Below are 20,247 nucleotides of genomic sequence, written 5' to 3' on the forward strand. Positions count from 1 at the left end.
GCCTAGGCTGGTCTCGAACTCCTGGGTTCAAGCCATCCTCCTGCATCAGCCTCCCAAAGTGCTAGGATCACAGGCATGAGCCACTGCACCTGGCCCTAATTTCCTCATTTTAACTTGATGAACTCTTTAAAGGCTGTCTCCAGGTACAGTCTCATCCTGAGGTATTGCGAGTTTCAACATTTGAATTTGTCAGGGGCATACAGTTTGGACTCAGACAGAAGGAAGAGGAGGCCAGAACGATTGGGGTTGGGGCCTGAGCCCTGGCTGAGTGAAGGATGCTGGAGGAGAGTACCACATCTCCTTCCTCAGCCACTGAGTGCCTACTGTGTGCAGCCCAGCCTCTGGGGGTGAGGAAGGCAAGGCTGGAGGTGAGAACCTGGCTGGGAGAGCTGACTCGGGCCTCCTGCTCCTCCGGCCTTTCCTCCTTCCTCCTTCCTCTCGGTGGGGGAGCCTGACCCCCTTGGACAAACATCTTGCGTCTGTTTCCGCCTCGCCAGCCCGGAGCCCCAGCCCAGCCTGAACAAACACTAGGGACTCGTGCTTCCGGCCTTGGCTCTGGGAAAAGCCCAACCAGGAGATACTGAGGTCAACCCTGGAGGGAAGTGGAAGGGGGAGGCACCCAGTCCCTACATAGGGGTCAGCCGGGCCTGGCCTGGGGGCCCCTTGCTGCTTTTGGAGCCACCAGCACAGTGCTGGGGCTCCAGTGTGCCCCATCTGTAAAATGGGCCTAATTACACCCTCCGGAAGACTGTGGGGCAGTGGAAAGCCCTACCTGAGCCTGGCACAAGGATGGGTGACGTGGCCCACGGGACTGTGAGGGGCTTTGTGGAGTAAGGTTATTTGAGGTCCTATAGGGACCCCAAGGCACCTTAGTGCTGGAAGGAGCCAGACTACTTCTTCTTTCCTGTGGCCGTCCTATTCTCCTTCCCCTTCTCCCTCCCGTTTCACAGTCCACATAGTGCCGTCGGCAGAGCCAGCAGGCTAGGTGACGCCATTTCGGGCGCAGTGCTGGGTGGTGGCAGGCCCTCGCATCATACCAAGTCTCCTTCATGGATACTGATCTCAGATGGGGATGTGTCAGGTCCCAAGCCCAGGCCCAGGGGAGCCAGCACTGAGCAAGGACAGGAGGAAGGTGGGGCGTCAATGGGGGCCACCGTGGGCATGGCTGGCTCCAGGGCGTGTGTTTAGCACACAGATGCCTTCATCCCCGCCCAGTCTGAGCAGGAGCCGGAAGCTTCTTTCTAGGAAAGGCTGAGGTTGTGGGGCTCACACGTTCCATGATCTTCACCTCCATTCTAGAGCCTCCTGGTCTCCCGGTCAGAGATTAGGAACCTGGCTGGGGTGGAGGTGGGAGTGGACATGTCCAGCAAGGGGACATATGTGTGAGGCTGACGGTGAGGAGTGAACTCCCTGTCCCTGGAATTGTGAGCAGACATAGCTGCATGTGTGTGGCGGGGGAAGGGGTGGCCCTGCCTGTGTTTCCTCTTCATTGACTGCCCCTAGAGCCCTGTGCACTGTGGCATGAGCCCAGCAAGCTAGTGGGCTCTGGGGCCAGAAAATCCCAGGTCCAGATCCCAGCTCTGCTGTGTGACTGAGGAGTTCTGAGTAGTCGAGCTGTTTGATGCCTGTGAAGGGGTGACACCCTGCCTCCAGGGCTGGCAGGGAAGTAACTGAAATTATTAGGGAAGAGCGCCCGCACACAGCGCGGTCAGCACTGCTGTCCCACCCCAGCCGCAGCAGCGACTGCTCAGCACCTGCTGAGCTAGGAGGTGGGAGCACGCAGGGATTTGGCGGGAACACGCAGGGATTGCCCACTCCACCACCCAGGGAAAGCAGGCCTGCTTTCTCCACCACCCACGGGGGTCCAGGCCTGTGTCCACCATTCAGTCCCCCTCCTTGAAAGCCTTGCCAGATAAAACCTCCCCAGCTGGGGTTTGGTTTTTGTTTTTGTTTTTCAGGCAGGATCTGGGAGTGAAGACAATGAAATTAATGTTATTTTTTTTTCCTTCCAAGCAGTTTCTCCTCATTGAGAGCTGTGGGGCTGGATTCCACCTTGCCTTCCAGTCTGCAGAGGAGCCCGCAGGAGAGGATGGGTGTGGGTGGGGGAGGTCAGGGAGGGCAGGGATGGGAAGGGGAGGGGTCAGGCAAGGCAGGGCCAGCAGTAGCAAAAGACTGATGTGCTGTGCTCCTTCCTGCCTCTGGGTCTTTGCACGTGCTGTTTCCTCCTCTCCCCGCCTAAACTCTTGCCTCTATTGGCAGCTCCGGTGCCTCTTTGAAATTAGGCATCACCTCCTCCAGGAAGCCCTCTCAGACCTCCCCACACCGAGGCTAAACTGCTGGCAGCCTCTTCTTGCTCTCATGAAGCTGCACTCCTTCTAACCCCTGCGCACTGGGCATTCTGGCTTATGGCCCCCTCCTCTGCTGAGCCAGCACCCAGCACCAGGCTGAAAGATGGCCCCTAGTGGACAGCTGAGCCGAGCATGGAAAGGGACACTAGTGTGAGGACCCCTCCACGGTCCTCACTGCCTGCTCAGGAGTCTCCGTCTGGGGGTGGGGAGGTGCAGATGGGGAGAAAGCAGAGGGGAGAGTTAAACTTACACAGGAGGGCCAGGGGGTGGGGGACAATGGCACAGAGGGAATGTGGATGGGACAGCACACAGGGCTGGACTTGGATGATTCTGGCTGTGTGGCCTTGGGCAGTGAGTTTGCTTGTCAGCCTCAGTTTCCTTCTCTGTTACATGGGGATAACAGCACCTCCTGGCAAAACCGACCCGGCCATTCTCGGCATGAGCCCTGGCGGGCCTTTGCTTAGCAAAGGCAGGAACTGGGGTTGGTGCTGGGCTGGTGGGGTCTTGTGCCTGGGAGGGTCCAGGGCACAGGAGCACAAGCAGACCCACAGATTGCATCGATCATCCCCCACCATTCAACTCCTGGTGCTAAAAATAGCACCACCCCCCCACTCTTGCCTTCTCCCAGCATCCTCCCCGTGGGGCCTGGGGTCACACAAATGGAAGTGAATTATGGGCAGTGGGGATTCAGGCCTGCTGTAAATCACACATGGCTGCAGCTTCTAAGAGCCTTTTCTGGGGCTCCTCACTTAACCTCTCAGCCCCTCCCCAATCACACTGGGCCTAGCATTGGGTGGGCACGAGGAGGTCCCAAGGGTCAGGGCTCCGTCCTGGGCTTCCCATGCCCAAGCCCCATGTGTGGCCTTGAGGTCTGGTGAGGAGACTGGAGCTGGAGTGGGTGAGAGGAGGCAGGCGGAGGCAGGCGGAGGCAGCTCGTGCTTCTGTCTGGATGGGGATAAGCACCTTGCACTGTGGAGGGTAACTCGCAGATGGGGACACTAACCAGGGTATTCCCTCCCCTGCCTTCCCCACCCCATCCTCCAGTGTGTGCTGACACTAAGACCAGTGTCCATCAGATAGTGGCCAACGTTTCCCGGGGTCACAGCTATACCTCCCTGTAAAAATCCAGGTCCCCCAACCCATCGCTTTCCCCCCTGCTTTTCGTTTTGGAGACAGGGTCCCGTTCTGTCACCTAGGCTGGAGTGCAGTGGTGCGATCATAGCTCATTGAACCATGGAACTTCTGGGCTCAAGCAATCCTCCCACCTCAGCCTCCTGAGTAGCTGGGACCACAGGCATGTGCCACCTCGTTCTGCCCCCATGTTTTTAACAGAAATAATACATATTCTTTGAGGAAAAGTTAGAAAATTCAGACACAAAAAAAGAAAAACTTCAAAACCTGCTGGGTGCAGTGGCTCACGCCTATAATCCCAGAACCTTGGGAGGCCAAGGATGGAGGATCACTTGAGGCCAGGAGTTTAAGACCAGCCTGGACAACATCGCAAGACCTCCATCTCTAAACAAAAATTTTATTTATTTATTTATTTTTTTGAGACAGAGTCTTGCTTTGTCGCCCAGGCTGGAGTGCAGTGGCACCATCTCGGCTCACGGCAAGCTCCGCCTCCTGGGTTCACGCCATTCTCCTGCCTCAGCCTCCGAGTAGCTGGGATTACAGGCACGCACCACCACGCCCGGCTAATTTTTTGTATTTTTTTTTAGTAGAGATGGGGTTTCACCGTGTTAGCCAGGATGGTCTCAATCTCCTGACCTCGTGATCTGCCCGCCTCGGCCTCCCAAAGTGCTGGGATTACAGGACAAAAATTTTAAAAATTTAAAAAACAAACTCCACCCCCAACCCCTGCCACCCTACCCTAGAGGTTATAACCCAACAATGCTTCTGCGGGTTTGTCCTGTGTGGTTCTGCCTCTCCTTGGCCCCATGTCCTGGGGCTGCCCACCCTCGGTGGCCAGGCCTCAGGGTGCCCATCTAGTTGCACAGCCCATCCAAGCCCAGATCCTTTTGAGGCAGAGGTTTCTCAGCTCTGGCACCAAAAGGGAAGTGAGAATGGAGAGGCAGCAGTAGGGGTGACATGGGTCCGGCTGAGGGTGTGAGAGTGCCCCTGAGCTGGGCTGCCTGTGGCTGGCCTGTGCTGCCTCTTTTCTGGGATGCAGGCTCCCAGGGTGCTGCTCCCCTGCTGCCCAGCCAATACTATCCTTGGGGTCCTCGGAGCCCCGGGTTGTGATGCAGGGAAGAAGAGGGAGAGACTCTTCTGGTCTGAGAAGAGTCTGACCAGAAACTCCCCTGAGCCCCCTGCCCAGGCAGCCCCTGGCTTTGACTCAGTCTGCCCAGCCAAGCCTCTTGAGTGAGGATGGGGAAATTGAGGCCCGGGGGGAAAGGAGAACCTGGCTGGCCCTGTTTTCAGGTAGAGACTGAGCCAGGACTAGAACCTTGGCCTGGCGGGTCTGTGCCGCCTCCCCTGAGCCTGCTCCAGACTTGGTGGTGGCTGCCTCTGGAGCAGTTTTGGAGTCCCCTGGGCCTCCTGTACCCCCTGAGGCTTAGAAGCCAGAGAGATCTCCATGACCACACAGAGCTGGGTTCAAGGCCTCTCTTTGGCCTTCTGGAAAACGGGGCCAGTGAGAGCCTCTGCTCATGTGCTCATGTGGAGAGTGAATGAGATCACAGCAGGCCCAGCCTGTGCAGTGGCCCAGGACAGGTGTCCATTGGGTTGGAGGGTTTGGGCTGGAGGCTGTTCCTGGTGGGCCCCAGGTGTGACGGGACAATGGGCTTGGTGGCCGCATCTGTGCTGACGTCATCGGCTTCCGCAGGGCCCACAGGGCTGCCTGTTTTGCTGGGGAGAGGGTCTTCCCTCCCATCCTCTTCCTCTACGCCTCCTTCCTGCTAGGCTGGGTGGTGGTCTGGCCTTCTGTGCAGGCCTCATCCGTCTCGCCCATGGTGCCGGCGGCCACCTGCCCCTGCTCTGACTCACTTCCTGCTTCTGGGAGCTGGAAATCGCCTCCCCTGGATGGTGGGACGGGCTGGGGGCTCTACCCCCACCCTGTGCTCACAGGTGGAGGCGTATCCGCCTGCAGTGTCCGGCCCCCGGGTCCCAGTGGTGGACAGGACAGAGGAGGACCCTGCCCTGTGCCATCTGCAGATATTAATCAAATGACACAGCTGCTGTGCAGAGCACACAAGGATAGCTGAGCCACCTGGGCAGGCGGGGTGCAGCCCTCAGCCAGAGGACCCTTGAGCTGAGCCAGATGCATGGGGTGTTCATGGGCGGGGGGAAAGGACAGGGGGTCGCAGGTGAGGGGGACAGTAATGACGAAGGCCTGGTGGGAGGCAGTGGGAGTGCAGGTATGACCGGAGTGGGTGGGGCCGCCACAGAGATGGGGATCTGGGCAAAGGGACCTGGTTTTACCCTGAGGGCATTTGCAGGACTTGAAGTTGGAGAAAAACAACACAACCAGATTTGCAGTTTGAAATGTCCCACAGGAAAAGTGATTTGAGGAGAGGAAGGGAGGAGGGCAGCAGAGAGAGGAAGTGGGAGGGGAGGTTCAGGCGGGAGGTGATGGCTTAGACTGGTACAGTAGTCTTGGGGCTAAAAGGGACAAACTGACTAGGGGACTCAGGGACTTCTGGGCCTTTAGTACTCAGAGTTGAAGTAGGTGTGATTGGGAAGCGACCTCTGGACAAGTGGGAGGAAGGGACGGGGTGTCCAGGTGCCTCCCGGGTTCTGCCTTGGGCAGCCTGGTGGCGTGGTAGGCTGGGGACATGCAGGGCGGGACTGTGGGGGAATCTCAGCCTTGGTTTAGGACACTTACTTGCATTTGAGCTTCTGGCCCTGCCACTGCCACTGCCCCCCATTCACATTTTGGGGGACACACATTGGGGTGGGCGGCAGGTCACAGGTGACAGAACACCATCTACAACTTACAAGGGATCAAGGAAGACACTGACACCGGCTCAGAAGGCCCCAGGAGCCGCCACCCCCGAGGCCGCAGGACTTGTTGGTGAAAGGATGGCCTCCTCTGCCTGACCACCCTCATGGTTGTCTCACCCGCCCTCCCTGGGGTCTCCTGCCTCCACCTCTCCCCCCTACAGTGTCTTCCGCCATGTGCCAGGGCAACAGCTCCCAGCCCAGCACACTCCTTGGCCCCCATCTCACTGAGGGTGACTGTCAGAGTCCTCACAGTGGCCTCAGGAAGCATTAGCTGCATTGACTCCAGAAGTATGTCTCCACCTCAGACCTCGAAGTCTTGACTCTGCCATGCACTGGGGGCTGTGCCAGGGATGACTGGGCTCCTGTGAGCCGCCAAGGTGCAGCCTTACCCCAGACTTGCAGATGGGAAAAAGGCTCTGTCCAAGGTCCCACCATGTGGAAGGGGCAAGGCTGGATTTGAACCCAGATCCTTTTGGCTCCACAGCCTCCTATGCTGCATGGGGACCCCAAAGTGCCTCCTCCTCCCCACCTGGGGCTGTGAGCTGGTACAATGGAGGTGAGGCTGGCATGACTGTCCTGTACATCTCATCCCAGCTAAGTCACATCCTCCCTGGAAAACCTGTATTTTAGAGACAGAAACCCTTCTCGGGCCAGGGTGTGGGTGGTCACCTTCTCTGACAGGTGGGTGAGTGGCAGGTGGGGATACCACAGGAGGCCAGGGGAGAAGGTCAAAGCTGCCTCCCCGTTGGCTGCCCTGAAGGCTACACGGGAGTGGGCACCAGCCCAGAAGATGTTGGGAGGACGTTCATTCATCTCCTCTCTCATTTGTTCCTTCATGCATTCATTCACCCGCGTGAGCCTGCTTAGAGTTTAACCTTCTGCCTAGTGATGGGGGAACACAGGTATGTTCCCAAAGGACCTAGCTCTTCAGATGCCTCCTGGTTGGCAGAGGAGCCAGAGCAACAGAGACAGTGTCACCTGGTGTGGGTGCTTGGATGGTAGAAGTCTAGGGAACTGTGGGGGGAGAGGAGGAGGAAGCCTAACCCAGCCTGCGAGAGCTGAGAAGGCTGCCTGGGAGAGGAGTGGCCAGAGCCAAGTCTTGGAGACACCAGGAGACTTATCCAGGGGGAGAAGGCAGGAGGGAAGTTCAGGGGCCTCTTGGGACTGAATTCCACACTGACTAGGGGACTCAGGGACTTCTGGGCCTTCAGGACTCAGAGTCTAAGTAGGAGTGGGGAAGTCACAGGGGAAGCCACAGGGGAAAGAGGGTGGCTCATCCCGAGATACCACTTACAGCTGTGGTTCTTGTAAGGCTGTTCTTGAGTAAGGAGGGATGATGTCACCCAAAAGTCCCAAAAGAACCGGTCCCAAGTTCCTCCACCGAGAGGACTCTGGCCAGGGAAATCCAGAGTGAGTATTACTCACAGATTGGGCTGCCCTAGCTTAAGGGCAGATCCCCTCAAGGCCAGAAGCTGGACCACTCAAGGTCGGAGGCTAGACCACGTCAGATCAGATACTGGATCATCCAGGGCCACCCAAGGTCAGGCTGAAGCCTCAAAGCGGAGATCAGGCTCTTGGAGGTTGACCATAAAAATGGGCGTTTCATGAAGAAGCCCTCATTCAGCCACAGGGCAGCAGGACCAGTCAGTGGCCTTGACAGTAAAGGTCCCGATAGCCTCCAAGGCCCGAACCCCCAGGGTGAACCACAGACCCTGGGCCCCGGCAGGCATTGGCTCCCAGCCACAGCCCTCATGCAAGTCCACTCCCATCAGCCTGTTGCCCATGCAGACCTTGGCTTGTACAGTCACCTCCACCACATACCAGGAATTCCCATCTGTGTGCATGTGACCCCAATGTGCACCCCATGCACAGGAACACACATTACACCTCTCTTCACATGCACGCCTCCCCCATCTTTGCACAGATCAACCCCTCATGCCCACACGCACACACACAATGGGGTACCCCTGAGACAGGGGCTCTCACAGGCTGTGTAAGAAGCTCACTACAGGGCGGGCCCCCTAATGCCTCTGTCTTGGTGGCTGGGAGCTGGGCCAGTGTGCTGCAGCCCCTGCCCTTCCTGGACAGCTCTGGGAAGGCTCTTACCCCTTCAGAGCCATCAGCCTGGAGTGGCAGCTCGCACTTCTGTGAGTGTGCACAGGTGGGCACAATCCCCGTGGTGGGCTGCAGAGGGGAACCCGCACCCAGTGACTGTGGAGCCCCTGTGTCCAGAGGCTGGGCTGGTGGTTGAGACCCCCTCAAAGTTAATACCCCCAAGAACAAGCCCTGGATCCTCCACCAGCCTGCTGCTGGCCTCCCAACCTCCTCTGCTCTGCCCCCACGGGCCTCTGTCCCCCAGGACTCCCTGCTGAGGCGCACCTCCAGGGCTCTGCCCTTGCTGTGCCTGCCTGGAAGGCTCTCTTCACCCTCCTGACTCTGCTGCATCATGCAGATCTCAGCCCCAGGGGCCTGAAGAAGATGGGCTGGAGTCCCCTTGGGAGAAACTTTTCCAGAACCATCTGGTATGGCTCCTTTGTAAGATGGGTGGCCCTTTGTGGTTATGTAACTATTTGAGTTATTTGGTTAAAGATTATTTGCCCCCTGGGGTAGGGCTGAAGACAAGGACCATGCTTGTGGGTTCACTATGATATCCCAGCGCCTGGCACATAGTAGGTGCTTAGTTAAGGGTTCTTTCTGAAGGAAGGAGGAAAGGAAGGAAGAAGGGAGGGAGGGAGGGAGGGAGGGAGGGAGGGAGGGAGGAATGACGCTTAGTGTTCTATTCTGCCCAGGGTTTTGCTTGTGTGTCATGAGATGAGGGGCAGGACCCTCAGAACTCCACCAGGAATCAGGTGTGAGAGGTCACCTTGAGGGCTAGTGGGTGTCCCAGGTGGGGCAGGTGGTGCAGGAAGGCTGATGTGGCCTACTTTTATGAGGGGCTGTCAGTAGGGCCAAAGGACAGTGGGGACAGGGAGGTCGCTTTGGCAGTTTCTGCCTGGCACTGCCCAGGGAGGGGGTCTCCAGCAGCCAACATGACCATCCTGCCTGCTGGGGGAGCATGTCCTGGGGTGGTGCTGGCAGCCGTCTGCCCAGCCCAACATTTGTTAGTAGTGACCGTGTGTCCCACCCTGGAAGCGCTCCCAGTGCGCTGGGAAAGACATGTGCGCTCACACTGGGTGATATGCAGTTTGATGGGAGGAGCTCTAAGTGGGTGGAGGAACTCCTAACACTGCTTTGCCGCTCAAGGAAGTCTTCTCAGAAGGGCCATTTAGACTAGGTCTTGAGGGATGCCTAGGAGTTCACTAGGAAAGACTTTCCAGAGGAGGTGAAATTGTGTTGGGTCTTGAGGGATGCAAAGTTCACTCAGAAAACAAGAGAGGAAACACCTTTTCTGGACACTGGGTTCTCTTTAGGGGCTCATGTAGGCCATCAGGCCAGTAAGACCACAGTATTCCGGGGCCCTGCTCTCCCATGCCAGCCTCTCGTGTACATCCTATGTGTGACCGTATGGGTGAGGCCCCTCCACTGCCCCATCCTAGAGTGGTTAGGATTATACCAGCGGGGAGTGTGCTTGGCACACAGCAAGTGCTTGGTCTGAGTGGGCTCTCAGAATCGTGCAGCTGGTCCAAGGTGGGGCCATGTCTAGAGCCTGCTGCTTGCATACTCGTGACAGGCACTCACCCCGCTGCAGGCAGCCCTTCCTTCTCCAGAGCCAGCAGCAGTTTCAGAAGATGAGTGGGGCCTTGTCAGTCCCCACTGAATTGCCTGGAACCAAGTGGTGAGGTTGGGGCCGCCAGAACGGAGAGGCCTGGTCGGGAAGCAGGCTCACCTGGATTTTAGCCCACACCTGCCCGGCCTCCCTGAGGCTTCCAGGGATGACTTCATTCCCATCCAGGTCTCCCAGGAAGCATCAAAGGTGAGAAAACAGTTCTCAGACGTTTACTGGGGCATAAAGGGGGCCAGGAAGCCTTACAGGGTGGAAACAGGTCTGAAGTGGGGTGTGTGTGTCAGCCCAAGACTTAAGAGAACCCCTTGGGGCCCACTGGCACTGGGGCCTGGGGCCATAGAGACTCAAGTTCATTAAGAACAAGGACTCAGGTTGAGTGCGGTGGCTCACACCTGTAATCCCAGCACTTTGGGAGGCTGAGGCGGGCAGATCACGAGGTCAGGAGTTCGAAACCAGCCTGACCAACATGGCGAAACTCTGTCTCTACTAAAAATACAAAAATTAGCCAGACGTGGTGGTGGGATCCTGTAATCCCAGCTACTTGGGAGGCTGAGGCAGGAGAATCGCTTGCACGCGGGAGGTAGAGGTTGCAGTGAGCCGAGATCGCACCACTGCACTCCAGCCTGGACAACAGAGCAAGACTCCATCTCAAAAAAAAAAAAAAAAAAAGAATCTGGAATCCAGGTTCTACGACGTACTAGCTGGTGACCTCAGGCAAATCACCTCACCTCCTGCCTCAGTTTCCCTACCTGTACATCGGTATGTTCACAGTAGCGTTATTGTAAGGTTTAAATACATTGATATGTGCAAGGGGTTTAGAACTGGGCCTAGCCCATAGAAGGGCAGTAGAAGTGTCCATTGTTTTGGTACCTGCTATGAAGTATAAGCTCATGCACTTGCTCTGCCGGGGTGGGGGTCAGGGGGCACTGAGGAGGCTGAGGTACCTGGGGGAGCACCCACTCCGTGACAGACTCCAGGAAGCCACTGAGGAAAGACCCAGCCCCCGCTGTCAGTAAAGACCAAACTTGATTAGCCAACTCCGTTAGATGCCAGAGGCCTTATCCCATTTTGCAGAAGAGGAAACTGAGGTCCAGAGGAGGGTGCAGGTCTGGAGGGGGCAGGAAGGGTCTTGATGTGAAGCCCTGATGGGGGGCGGGGGCAGAAGAGCTGCCCTGAGTGCATATGATAAAACATGAGCCAGGCCTGCTCCCTCCATCCCGAGGGCAGGGCAGGGAGGCACTGGGAAGTCAGAGCTGGGGGATGGTGGGAGCGGCAACGCCTCCCCACATCAATAATTGGAAGAAGAAAATGTCACTGACTATTTGCCATGAGTCAGGTGGTGGCTGAATGTCCCACAGGGGTGACCTCATTTCATCCCCACAGCCTGCAGAGGCAGTGGCTGTTATGCCCATTACACAGGTGGGGGAATGGAGGCCTGGAGCGGGGAAGAGATTCACCTGTCACACAGGCAGCACGAGGCTGGGATCTGAACCCAGATCCAGGGCCACAGGATGACGACTCCACAGCCTTGACTGGGGTCCCACCTGCCTCTCACTGGGCCCCACCCCTGGAGAACAGGGGTGAACACTGAGAACAGACCTCAGTGAAAATCCCAGTTCCAACTTTAGCGGCTCAGTGGCCCCAGGCAAGTCACTTCCTCTGGGGCCTCAGTCCCCTCCTCTGTAGGCGGGCCTCACAGTGAAGACGGCCTCATGTTGGATTCTCAGTGACATTGTACACAGCCATAAGCCTGCCCTGCATGCTCCTGCTGGCCTGGCTGTCTGATTCGCCCCCGTGTATTCCCTCAGCCCTCCTGCCTCGGGGTGTGGTCACTGTTGTGTCCCTAAGGCAAACGGTAGGTGCTCACTCAGCATCCACTGGATTGGTCATGGTCAGACACTGGTTCAAATCCAGGACCAGGGCCTCATCTCCCGAGCCTCGATTTATGCACCTATCAAATGGGGTCAGCAATACAGCTGTTTAATGGCTTTTGTAAGGACTGGCTGGCAAATGTTTAGCACACAGAAGGTGCTTAACCCACACAACGCCCAGTCCTCATCAGCCCTGGGCTTTCCCTGCTCCCTGTGGCGCCTGTCACTGGGGATGTGGTCATGAAGCACCTACTGTCTGTGCAGGGAGTGCCCGCCTCCCAGCCCACTCAGGCGGCTGTCGCCTGGAGATGGCAGCCAGGGAATGTGGGTGGGGGCCCCCGCGGCGACCCTGCCCCTCTGTGGCTTCTGCTGGACAGAGGCCTCAGTGTGGAGCTGCCCGGGTCCTTTCACGGGCCCAGACCCATGACTGGACGTCTGAGAATGCCGCCCATTATCCAACTCACAGAGCACAAAGGGGCCACGTGGGGGCTCGGCAGGCCAGGCACCCCCAGTGAGCACACGGGGCTCTGGGTCCCCACCCCGGCCCATGAGTCCCTTGAGCACAGAGGGCAAGGACCTGCCCAGAGTCGGGAGAGGGCGTCGTTCACACACAGGAATGAGAACCATTTCCTCCAGCCCCGCAGGGACGCGGAGATAAGGGGAACCACCCTGGGGGCTGGGCTTGAGGGCCAGGGCAGCCCACCGCTCTTGGGCCCAGAAACCAGACCTGGAAGATCGCCTCCTCCAGAAGAGGCAGAGAGGGAACACTCCAGGGGTCAGAAGGGGTCCCTAGAACGTGAAGGGTGGCAAAGCCTCGAGGTTTCCCCAGTGGCATCCACAGTGGAGAAGCCACAGCACTGCTGTCTGGAATCACGGTCAAGATGGGTACTGTCTCCTGCCACTGCCACCACTGGAGGGTCAGCCCTCCCCTCCCATGTCACACCAGTGGCGCACGATGGCAAAGACAGGAGATGCAGTGTGGAGGGGCAGCGGGGCAGGGCTCACTTTGCCACCTGTTTGCTGTGTGACCTCGGGCAGGCCTCTAGGCCTCTCTGAGCCTTCGTGTCCATGCTCAGGAGAAGAGGGGAAGGAATGATCACACAGGCCCTCGAGACCCTTGGGCGGGTGATTAAAGGAGGTGATCTCCCTGATAATCATCATCTGGGTGGAGGGAGCCCTCCCGAGGGGTTCAGAGGACGGGCTGGAGAAGCCCACATGGGAGCCGAGGGGAGGAGCCCCAGGCTCTAGGGCGGGAAGTCAGCAGACTTCACACTTCATGATGACACGCGTGTGCCCCAGCCTCACAGCGGCCCACCAAGGCGGGTCATGCTCCTCTTCCAGATATGGAAACTGAGGCCCAAGAAGCAGTGGCGCCACCGTGGTCATGCAGGTGGTTAGAGTCAGGCCTCTCAGCTCCAAGCAAGGGGCGCAGGGATGCAGCAGCTGAGAGCAGGGCCTGGACAGCTGGAGGCTGTGCAGCTGCAGGCCAGTAGCACACCACTCTGACCTTCAGTGTCCCCATCTGCAAAAGGGGGTTGATAAGACCCCCCCACCAGGGTTGCTCCCACCCGGAAATGAGATGGGTCCAGCCACCGAGAAGTAGTAGTGATGGCTCCTGGCACCACCTAGGCCCATGGCTGGGGGTGCTGAGCCGTCCCTAGGACTCTTGTTTCCAACACCTTCCTGTGGATGAGGCGGTGCTCTGGAGCATTTAACCTTGCCGGAGCATTTCCTGCAAGGAAACATTCTCAGAGGCCAGGCCCCAGGGACGGGAGGGCAGGAGCCCCCTCCTCCCAGCGCAGCCCTGGCCCCACTGTTATTTTTTCCAATTGAAGAAGAAAAACATTTCCTCCGTCTCCTCACAGCTCTGCCCTGAGCAGTCAGAGGCGAGAATGGACAGGACATGGTGGGAAACCCACCCAGTAGGGTAGAAGGCCCAGGCCCGCCTTCTCCGAGCCAGCCTAGCCGCTGACCACCATGCCCCAGGCAAGACTGCCCTGACTCAGCCACCAGGTCCTCGTCCTCAAAGGCACTGCTGGACATTTCCCAAATTTCAGGCATTTTGGTGGCATATGGATTATCACCTATTTCACATTTGTCTTCAACTCACTTTTAAAGGACTTCAATCAATGCATTTATCAAGGAAGCTTTACATCATTATTGTACGTGGAAAACCAGTAACACTTGCCAAAACCAGAAAGTAACAGCAAATACAAAGAAAACGAAGTGCTATCAGTGCATCCTAGCACGCTGATGTCAACAGTCCTGAGTTTGAGAACTTCTCTCTATTAAAAAGGGACAGTGACAAATGTTACAGTCATTAAAGACACATTAGTCTCAAACCAAGACCTTTTCCTTGATATAATCAGACTTGAACAAAAGCTGAAAAAGGCCCAAATTGCAGTGTGAATAACCAACTAGGGTTGGCTATTCTGAGTCAGTTCATTCCAAGTTCATTATTGCTGGGTCCTACCTAATCCCCACTCCTAAGTACCCTTCATCTCCCCTTGGTTCCCTCCAAAATCCTCTCTGGAAGAACACCTCACTGCCTTTTAGTAAGGCCAGGGAAGGTGTGGTTTGTTCCTTCCTTTATTCATTCATTCAGCCAGTAGTTGTCAGCACCTCCTCTGCCCAGCCAGGGGTGTAGGGGCTGCTACCATGAGCCATCCTGGCCTGATGGTGCTCCCAGTTAATGGATAGAAGGGAGAAATAATAAGATGTGGAGGCAGATCTGGGTTTGAATCCTTACCCTGCTAATGCCCCTCAGTTTCCCCATCTGTGAAATGGGTTTGCTGACCCCAGCCTAGTCAGCTGGCTGCAAGGATGGTGTAAGATCTGGTAGGGCAGTGCTGGGCACAGTACTCACTCTCACTGTCTGGTGGCTCTGCTAGCCACACTGGGGCTCAGGACAGGAGGTGGAGCCCTGGTCTTCTGTTGCAATGCCCCCCACCCCCACTCCCAGCTCTAACATGGGCCTCAGGGGTCATGGTTCACTGCCACAAGGTGGGGAGAAACTGGTGTTTGCTAAGAGCCTGTGTTGTGCTTGACACCTGTTGTGTTATATTCTCCGTCTCATGCCCTCCCAGGGTCAGGTGTTGTGCTAGATTGTCCTCATTTTATAGTTGAGGAAACTGAGGCTCAGAGAGGGCGAGTGCCTTGCACAAGACCACACAGCACATCTCACCTCCAGTTGATGCGAGGATCCTCAGATCCGAATACCCCTCACCTAGGCAGCTCCTAAACCCCACTGCTCAGCTTGGCAGGGAGCTTGTGTCCCAAGTGCCCAGGATCATCGCCACACGCTGGTCTAAGACCACACTGAGCATTATCCTCGGGGCTCAGTGGGGGGAGCTGCAGGATGCAGCAAGATGAGCCAGATGAGCGGGAGACAGGAAGGAAGAGAGGAGGGGCTGGAGAGGGAGCGGGGGTGAGGGATAGGGAAGGAGACAGAGAGAGAGGCAGAGATAGAGACACACAGAGAGACAGATGAGTGGAAAGGGAAGGGGGCAAGACACTGAGAGAAGGAGAGACAAAGAGAGTGAACGGGAGGAGCAAGACAGAGAGGAACAGAGATGGGTGGGGGCAGGAGAGAAAGAGATAAGACAGAGAGACCAGCGGATGGACCGGGGTGGGGGCACTGAGGATGCATGCGAGGGGGGAAGAGGGGCGTGGAGGCAGGCCCCATGCACCCCCCTGGGCTCTGCAGTTGGCTCCCGTGGATGGCACGATGTGCGCCTTCTCCATCCAGAGAGGGAGACAGGGACACAGTCCCATGGGCAGTCCCCTGAGTGGCTCTTGGTGGGTGGATGGGCCTGGGAGGGGGCCTCCAATTTCCCGCAGCTCAACACTCCCGGCCATCAAAGCAGTGGCCAGACCGGGGCTGAGGAGTCTGGAACAACGCGGGCAGGATGGCAGGAAGGCGAGGGTGTTGAGGGAAGTTGGGGGCGGCTGCAGGCCCAGCCTTTCCTGCCTGCCCCATGGTACACAGACACTCCTGCCCTTCCTTCCTGGTTGGGTGGGAAAGAGGAAAATGAGGCCCCGCTACTCTCAGAGTGAGGCCCACCGGACACCCTGTGGCAGCTGGGGGTCTGATAGGAGGCCCTGTTCTGAGAGGCCGGAGTTGAAGGGCTTTTGCTTTCAAACACTGCTCCTCATGAGCTGAGCATCTTGGGCCAGTCCCTTCCCCTCAGCCTTGGTTTCCATATCTGGAAGATGGGTTACCAATAGCGACAGCCTCAGGGTATCTGTGAGGAAAAAGAGAGCCCGTACATGGCAAGTGCTTGGCACAGCGTCTGGCACGGGCTAGTCCTGTGTGAGCACCCCAGTGAAGCAGCCGCGGCGCAAGGTCCTGACAGGGCTGTGACCTCGGAACCAGGCTGCCTGCCCCTAACGCCAGTGCCCACCTGCTGCTTCTGAGCTCAAGAAACCTGCCCAGTGCCGGCTTGTGTGGGACTAATCTTCCACTAAGCCTGGGAGGATGTTAGGGAAAGTGCCTGGCGGGGGTGCCAGGGGTGGGGGTGCGGCTGGGTCTCCACACGAGGCAACTGTGGGCTCCAGGACCAAGGCCTTGCTCTGGCTATCTGTTGTGGGCCGCTGGCCGGAACTATTTCCCCTCTCCATGTTTTCCTCATTTATATGTCTGACCCCTGAGCACTGGTCCCTCTGGCCCTGCCACTTGTAAATCCCTTTCATGCGGCTGGGGTTTGGGGGACAGATTATGGGGCCTGGGGGCCCGACTGGCTGGCCCTGGGGGTGCGAAGGCCTGGACAGTGCCTGAGAAAGGTGGTGGAGGGAGGCTGAGTGTGGAGGGGCGACACAGGGTTCGGGAAGGCAGAGGGAGAAGGAATGGGGAGCTCAGAGGGACCGGGAGAGGGACGGAGCGTCCGAGAGGGAGGCAGAGGGAGCCACGGAGAGAGGGAGCGAGCGTCAGGGACAGAAAAGCGGAGCAGGAGAGAGAAGGAAACTAGAGAGGGCCGGGGGCGGGGCTGCCAGGGACTGGAGAGCGAAGCGGAGTCGGAGGGAGAAGCAGCAGAGGCAGAACCCGGAGAAGCGCCACACGCGCGGAGTTTGGGGTGGGGACAGAGACGGAGAGACACAGAAAACGAGAAACGCAGAGAGAGGGAGAGACGGGGTGGGGGAGAGGGCGGAAAGAGAAAACAGGAGCGGGCGAGGAAGGCCAAGCGGCCAAGTGGGAGGAAATAGCGAGGAGAGCGAGCGACGGCGGCGGCGGCTACGGGGAGGGACCCTGGGGCCGCGGGCGGGTCCTGGAGGGCGCGGGCGGCGGGACCCGCGGGCGGCGGGGCGGGGCCCGGGACGGCCAGGGACAGGCGGGGGTCCCCGGGGCGGGGCGGGGCCGGGGCGGGGAGTGAGGGCGTGTCCGCAGCGTAGCCGCCCCCGCCCCGCCCCCGGGCTGCGCGGCGAGGTTGAGCCGGGCCCGGGCGCCGGGGCCGGGGGCGGCTGGCGCGGGCAGGAAGCGCCTCGCGGCCCGGGCCCGCCCCCCGCCTCCCGCCGCCTCCGGGCTCCCGGTTCCTGGCCGCGCCGCGCCCCATGCACTCGCCGCGCCGCGCAGCCCGCGCACGCCCGGATGGCTCCTCGCGCCGCGGGCGGCGCACCCCTTAGCGCCCGGGCCGCCGCCGCCAGCCCCCAGCCGTTCCCGACGCCGCCGCAGTACCCGGTGCCGCTGCTGTTGCTGCTGCTCCTGGGGGCGGCGCGGGCCGGCGCCCTGGAGATCCAGCGTCGGTTCCCCTCGCCCACGCCCACCAACAACTTCGCCCTGGACGGCGCGGCGGGGACGGTGTACCTGGCTGCCGTCAACCGCCTCTATCAGCTGTCGGGCGCCAACCTGAGCCTGGAGGCCGAAGCGGCCGTCGGCCCGGTGCCCGACAGCCCGCTGTGTCACGCTCCGCAGCTGCCGCAGGCCTCGTGCGAGCACCCGCGGCGCCTCACGGACAACTACAACAAGATCCTGCAGCTGGACCCCGGCCAGGGCCTGGTGGTCGTGTGCGGGTCCATCTACCAGGGCTTCTGCCAGCTGCGGCGCCGGGGCAACATCTCGGCCGTGGCCGTGCGCTTCCCGCCCGCCGCGCCGCCCGCGGAGCCCGTCACGGTGTTCCCCAGCATGCTGAATGTGGCGGCCAACCACCCGAACGCGTCCACCGTGGGGTTGGTGCTGCCTCCCGCCGCGGGCGCGGGGGGCAGCCGCCTGCTGGTGGGCGCCACGTACACCGGTTACGGCAGCTCCTTCTTCCCGCGCAACCGCAGCCTGGAGGACCACCGCTTCGAGAACACGCCCGAGATCGCCATCCGTTCCCTGGACGCGCGCGGCGACCTGGCCAAGCTCTTCACCTTCGACCTCAACCCCTCCGACGACAACATCCTCAAGATCAAGCAGGGCGCCAAGGAGCAGCACAAGCTGGGCTTCGTGAGCGCTTTCCTGCACCCGCCCGACCCGCCGCCGGGCGCACAGCCCTACGCGTACCTGGCGCTCAACAGCGAGGCGCGCGCGGGCGATAAGGAGAGCCAAGCGCGGAGCCTGCTGGCGCGCATCTGCCTGCCCCACGGCGCCGGCAGCGACGCCAAGAAGCTCACCGAGTCCTACATCCAGCTGGGCTTGCAGTGCGCGGGAGGCGCGGGCCGCGGCGACCTCTACAGCCGCCTGGTGTCGGTCTTTCCAGCCCGGGAGCGGCTCTTTGCTGTCTTCGAACGGCCCCAGGGGTCCCCCGCGGCCCGCGCAGCTCCGGCCGCACTCTGCGCCTTCCGCTTTGCTGACGTGCGAGCTGCCATCCGCGCTGCGCGCACCGCCTGCTTCGTGGAACCGGCGCCCGACGTGGTGGCGGTGCTCGACAGCGTGGTGCAGGGCACCGGGCCGGCCTGCGAGCGCAAGCGCAACATCCAGGTACACCCGGGCGGCGGCAGCGCGGGCGGCGGCGGGGGCGGCGGGGGCGGCGGCGGGAACCGAGTGAGTCGTGAGCTGAGCGGGTCACAGGTGGGAGCGCGCAGAGACCCAGATGTACGGGGAACCCAGGTGTGTACGAAAGAATACAGGTGTCCCCAGAGGAGTACTGCCGGCGCCTGTATGGCCCAGGTGGGCAAGTGCAGGGACTCAAGTGAGTGCTGGCTCACGGGCGCGCATACCTAGGCGTACTGGGAGGGGTCCAAGTTACCACAGGTACCCAGGTGCGCATAAAGCTCAGGTGTGCACGTGGGGGTCACAGATGCATGCTGAGGGCGCAGTAATTGACTGCATACCTGACCAAATGTGTGTTCTGGGGCCACAGGGTGAGCCTGTCAGAGCTACCATTGCATGTTGGTGATGCCTGCATGGGTGTGGCAGGTGTGCAAGGAGGCACACAGGGCCCTGCAGATGTCTGCATGGACTTGTGTGCCAGCAAGCTGGGGCCTGAAGACGCATAGGGCAGATAGGTGTACTGCAGAGACACTGGTACAACAGGACAGAACTGGGTGTGCAGTGGGACGTGCGTGGCAGGGGACGCAGGTATTCGGGCTTGAGTCGGTACTCTGAGAAGGCCGCATGGTTGGCAAACAGGTGTGTGCCTGAGGCCAACTTTTATTCACCTATTCTGCAACTATTTCCTGAGCACCTAGTATGTACCAGGTGTGGGAGTCTGGGGTAAACAAAAGCACTTGTGGAGTGCCAGCCAGGGGCATCATATGTCACAATTCCCAGTTCTCAGAACAACCCTCTCAGGTAGCCTCTATTCTCATCACATTTTACAGATGAAGAAACAGGTGCAGAGAGATTAAGTAACTTGCTGAGGATCACACAGTTGGGCACTAGTAGAGGTGGATTTGAATCCAGCCTGTCTGGCCTCAGCATCTATGTTTTAAATGTCCAGCCTTTGCTGCCTTCTGGACTTGGATCTTAGAGTGTGTGTGTTTTGGGGGAGTCCCAGGCAGCTGGGGTGGGCAGATGCCAGGGCCAGGAGAATGGAGGGATGTGAACAGGGGTGTTTTGGGGGCAGGAGAGGGCCGTGGGGCTCAGTGGGGAATGAGGAGGAGTCCAGGCGGGTATGGGGCCCAGGTGTCTGAGGCTGGGTTGGACAGTAGCAAGGCGGGCCAGGTTGAGAGGATCAGCATGTGTGTTGACATGACAAGGGTATGGGAGGGGACTTCCCCTAAAGGAAGTTCATGGCAAGGGATTGCTCCTCACACTGGCTTTGGGAGCCGAGTCAGTTCATCCCCATGGTTCACCTTGAGGAATGAGGCTCCAGAATGACACTGGGGCCTTTCCCACACCCTCCACCCATCTGAGTCTGGGGAGCCCGCTTCAGCTCCACTGCCTGCCATTCCCTTAGGAAGCTGCATCTCCGTCAGCAAAATTCAGAACTCAGCCTTCTCGTAG

General features: G+C 59.2%; 1 protein-coding gene and 1 long non-coding RNA gene across 6 annotated transcripts in view; one reads left to right on the forward strand and one right to left on the reverse strand.

Moving 5' to 3' along the window:
• Positions 1-18,757, reverse strand: part of LOC135969474 (uncharacterized) — a 43,130-nt gene extending 24,373 nt beyond the window's left edge. Inside the window, exon 1 of the long non-coding RNA XR_010584734.2 lies at positions 18,474-18,757. This is a non-coding gene — a long non-coding RNA (uncharacterized lncRNA). The remainder of the gene's footprint in view (positions 1-18,473) is intronic.
• PLXND1 (plexin D1) overlaps positions 17,305-20,247 on the forward strand; it is a 52,071-nt gene continuing 49,128 nt past the window's right edge. For 4 of the 5 annotated variants that reach the window (XR_012431531.1, XR_012431532.1, XM_045385665.3 and 1 more), the window contains exon 1: positions 17,305-18,780. Coding sequence is in view for 3 of the 5 variants with exons in the window: in XM_045385665.3 (XP_045241600.1) it covers positions 17,470-18,780 (1,311 nt within the window). In the remaining 2 variants the exon portion in view is untranslated. Of the gene's footprint in view, positions 18,970-20,247 lie in introns of all 5 variants that reach the window. The other variant, XM_045385668.3, reaches the window with a different exon arrangement.

Source organism: Macaca fascicularis, chromosome 2 (genome assembly GCF_037993035.2).
Source record: "Macaca fascicularis isolate 582-1 chromosome 2, T2T-MFA8v1.1".
In the NCBI taxonomy this organism is placed as follows: domain Eukaryota; kingdom Metazoa; phylum Chordata; class Mammalia; order Primates; family Cercopithecidae; genus Macaca; species Macaca fascicularis.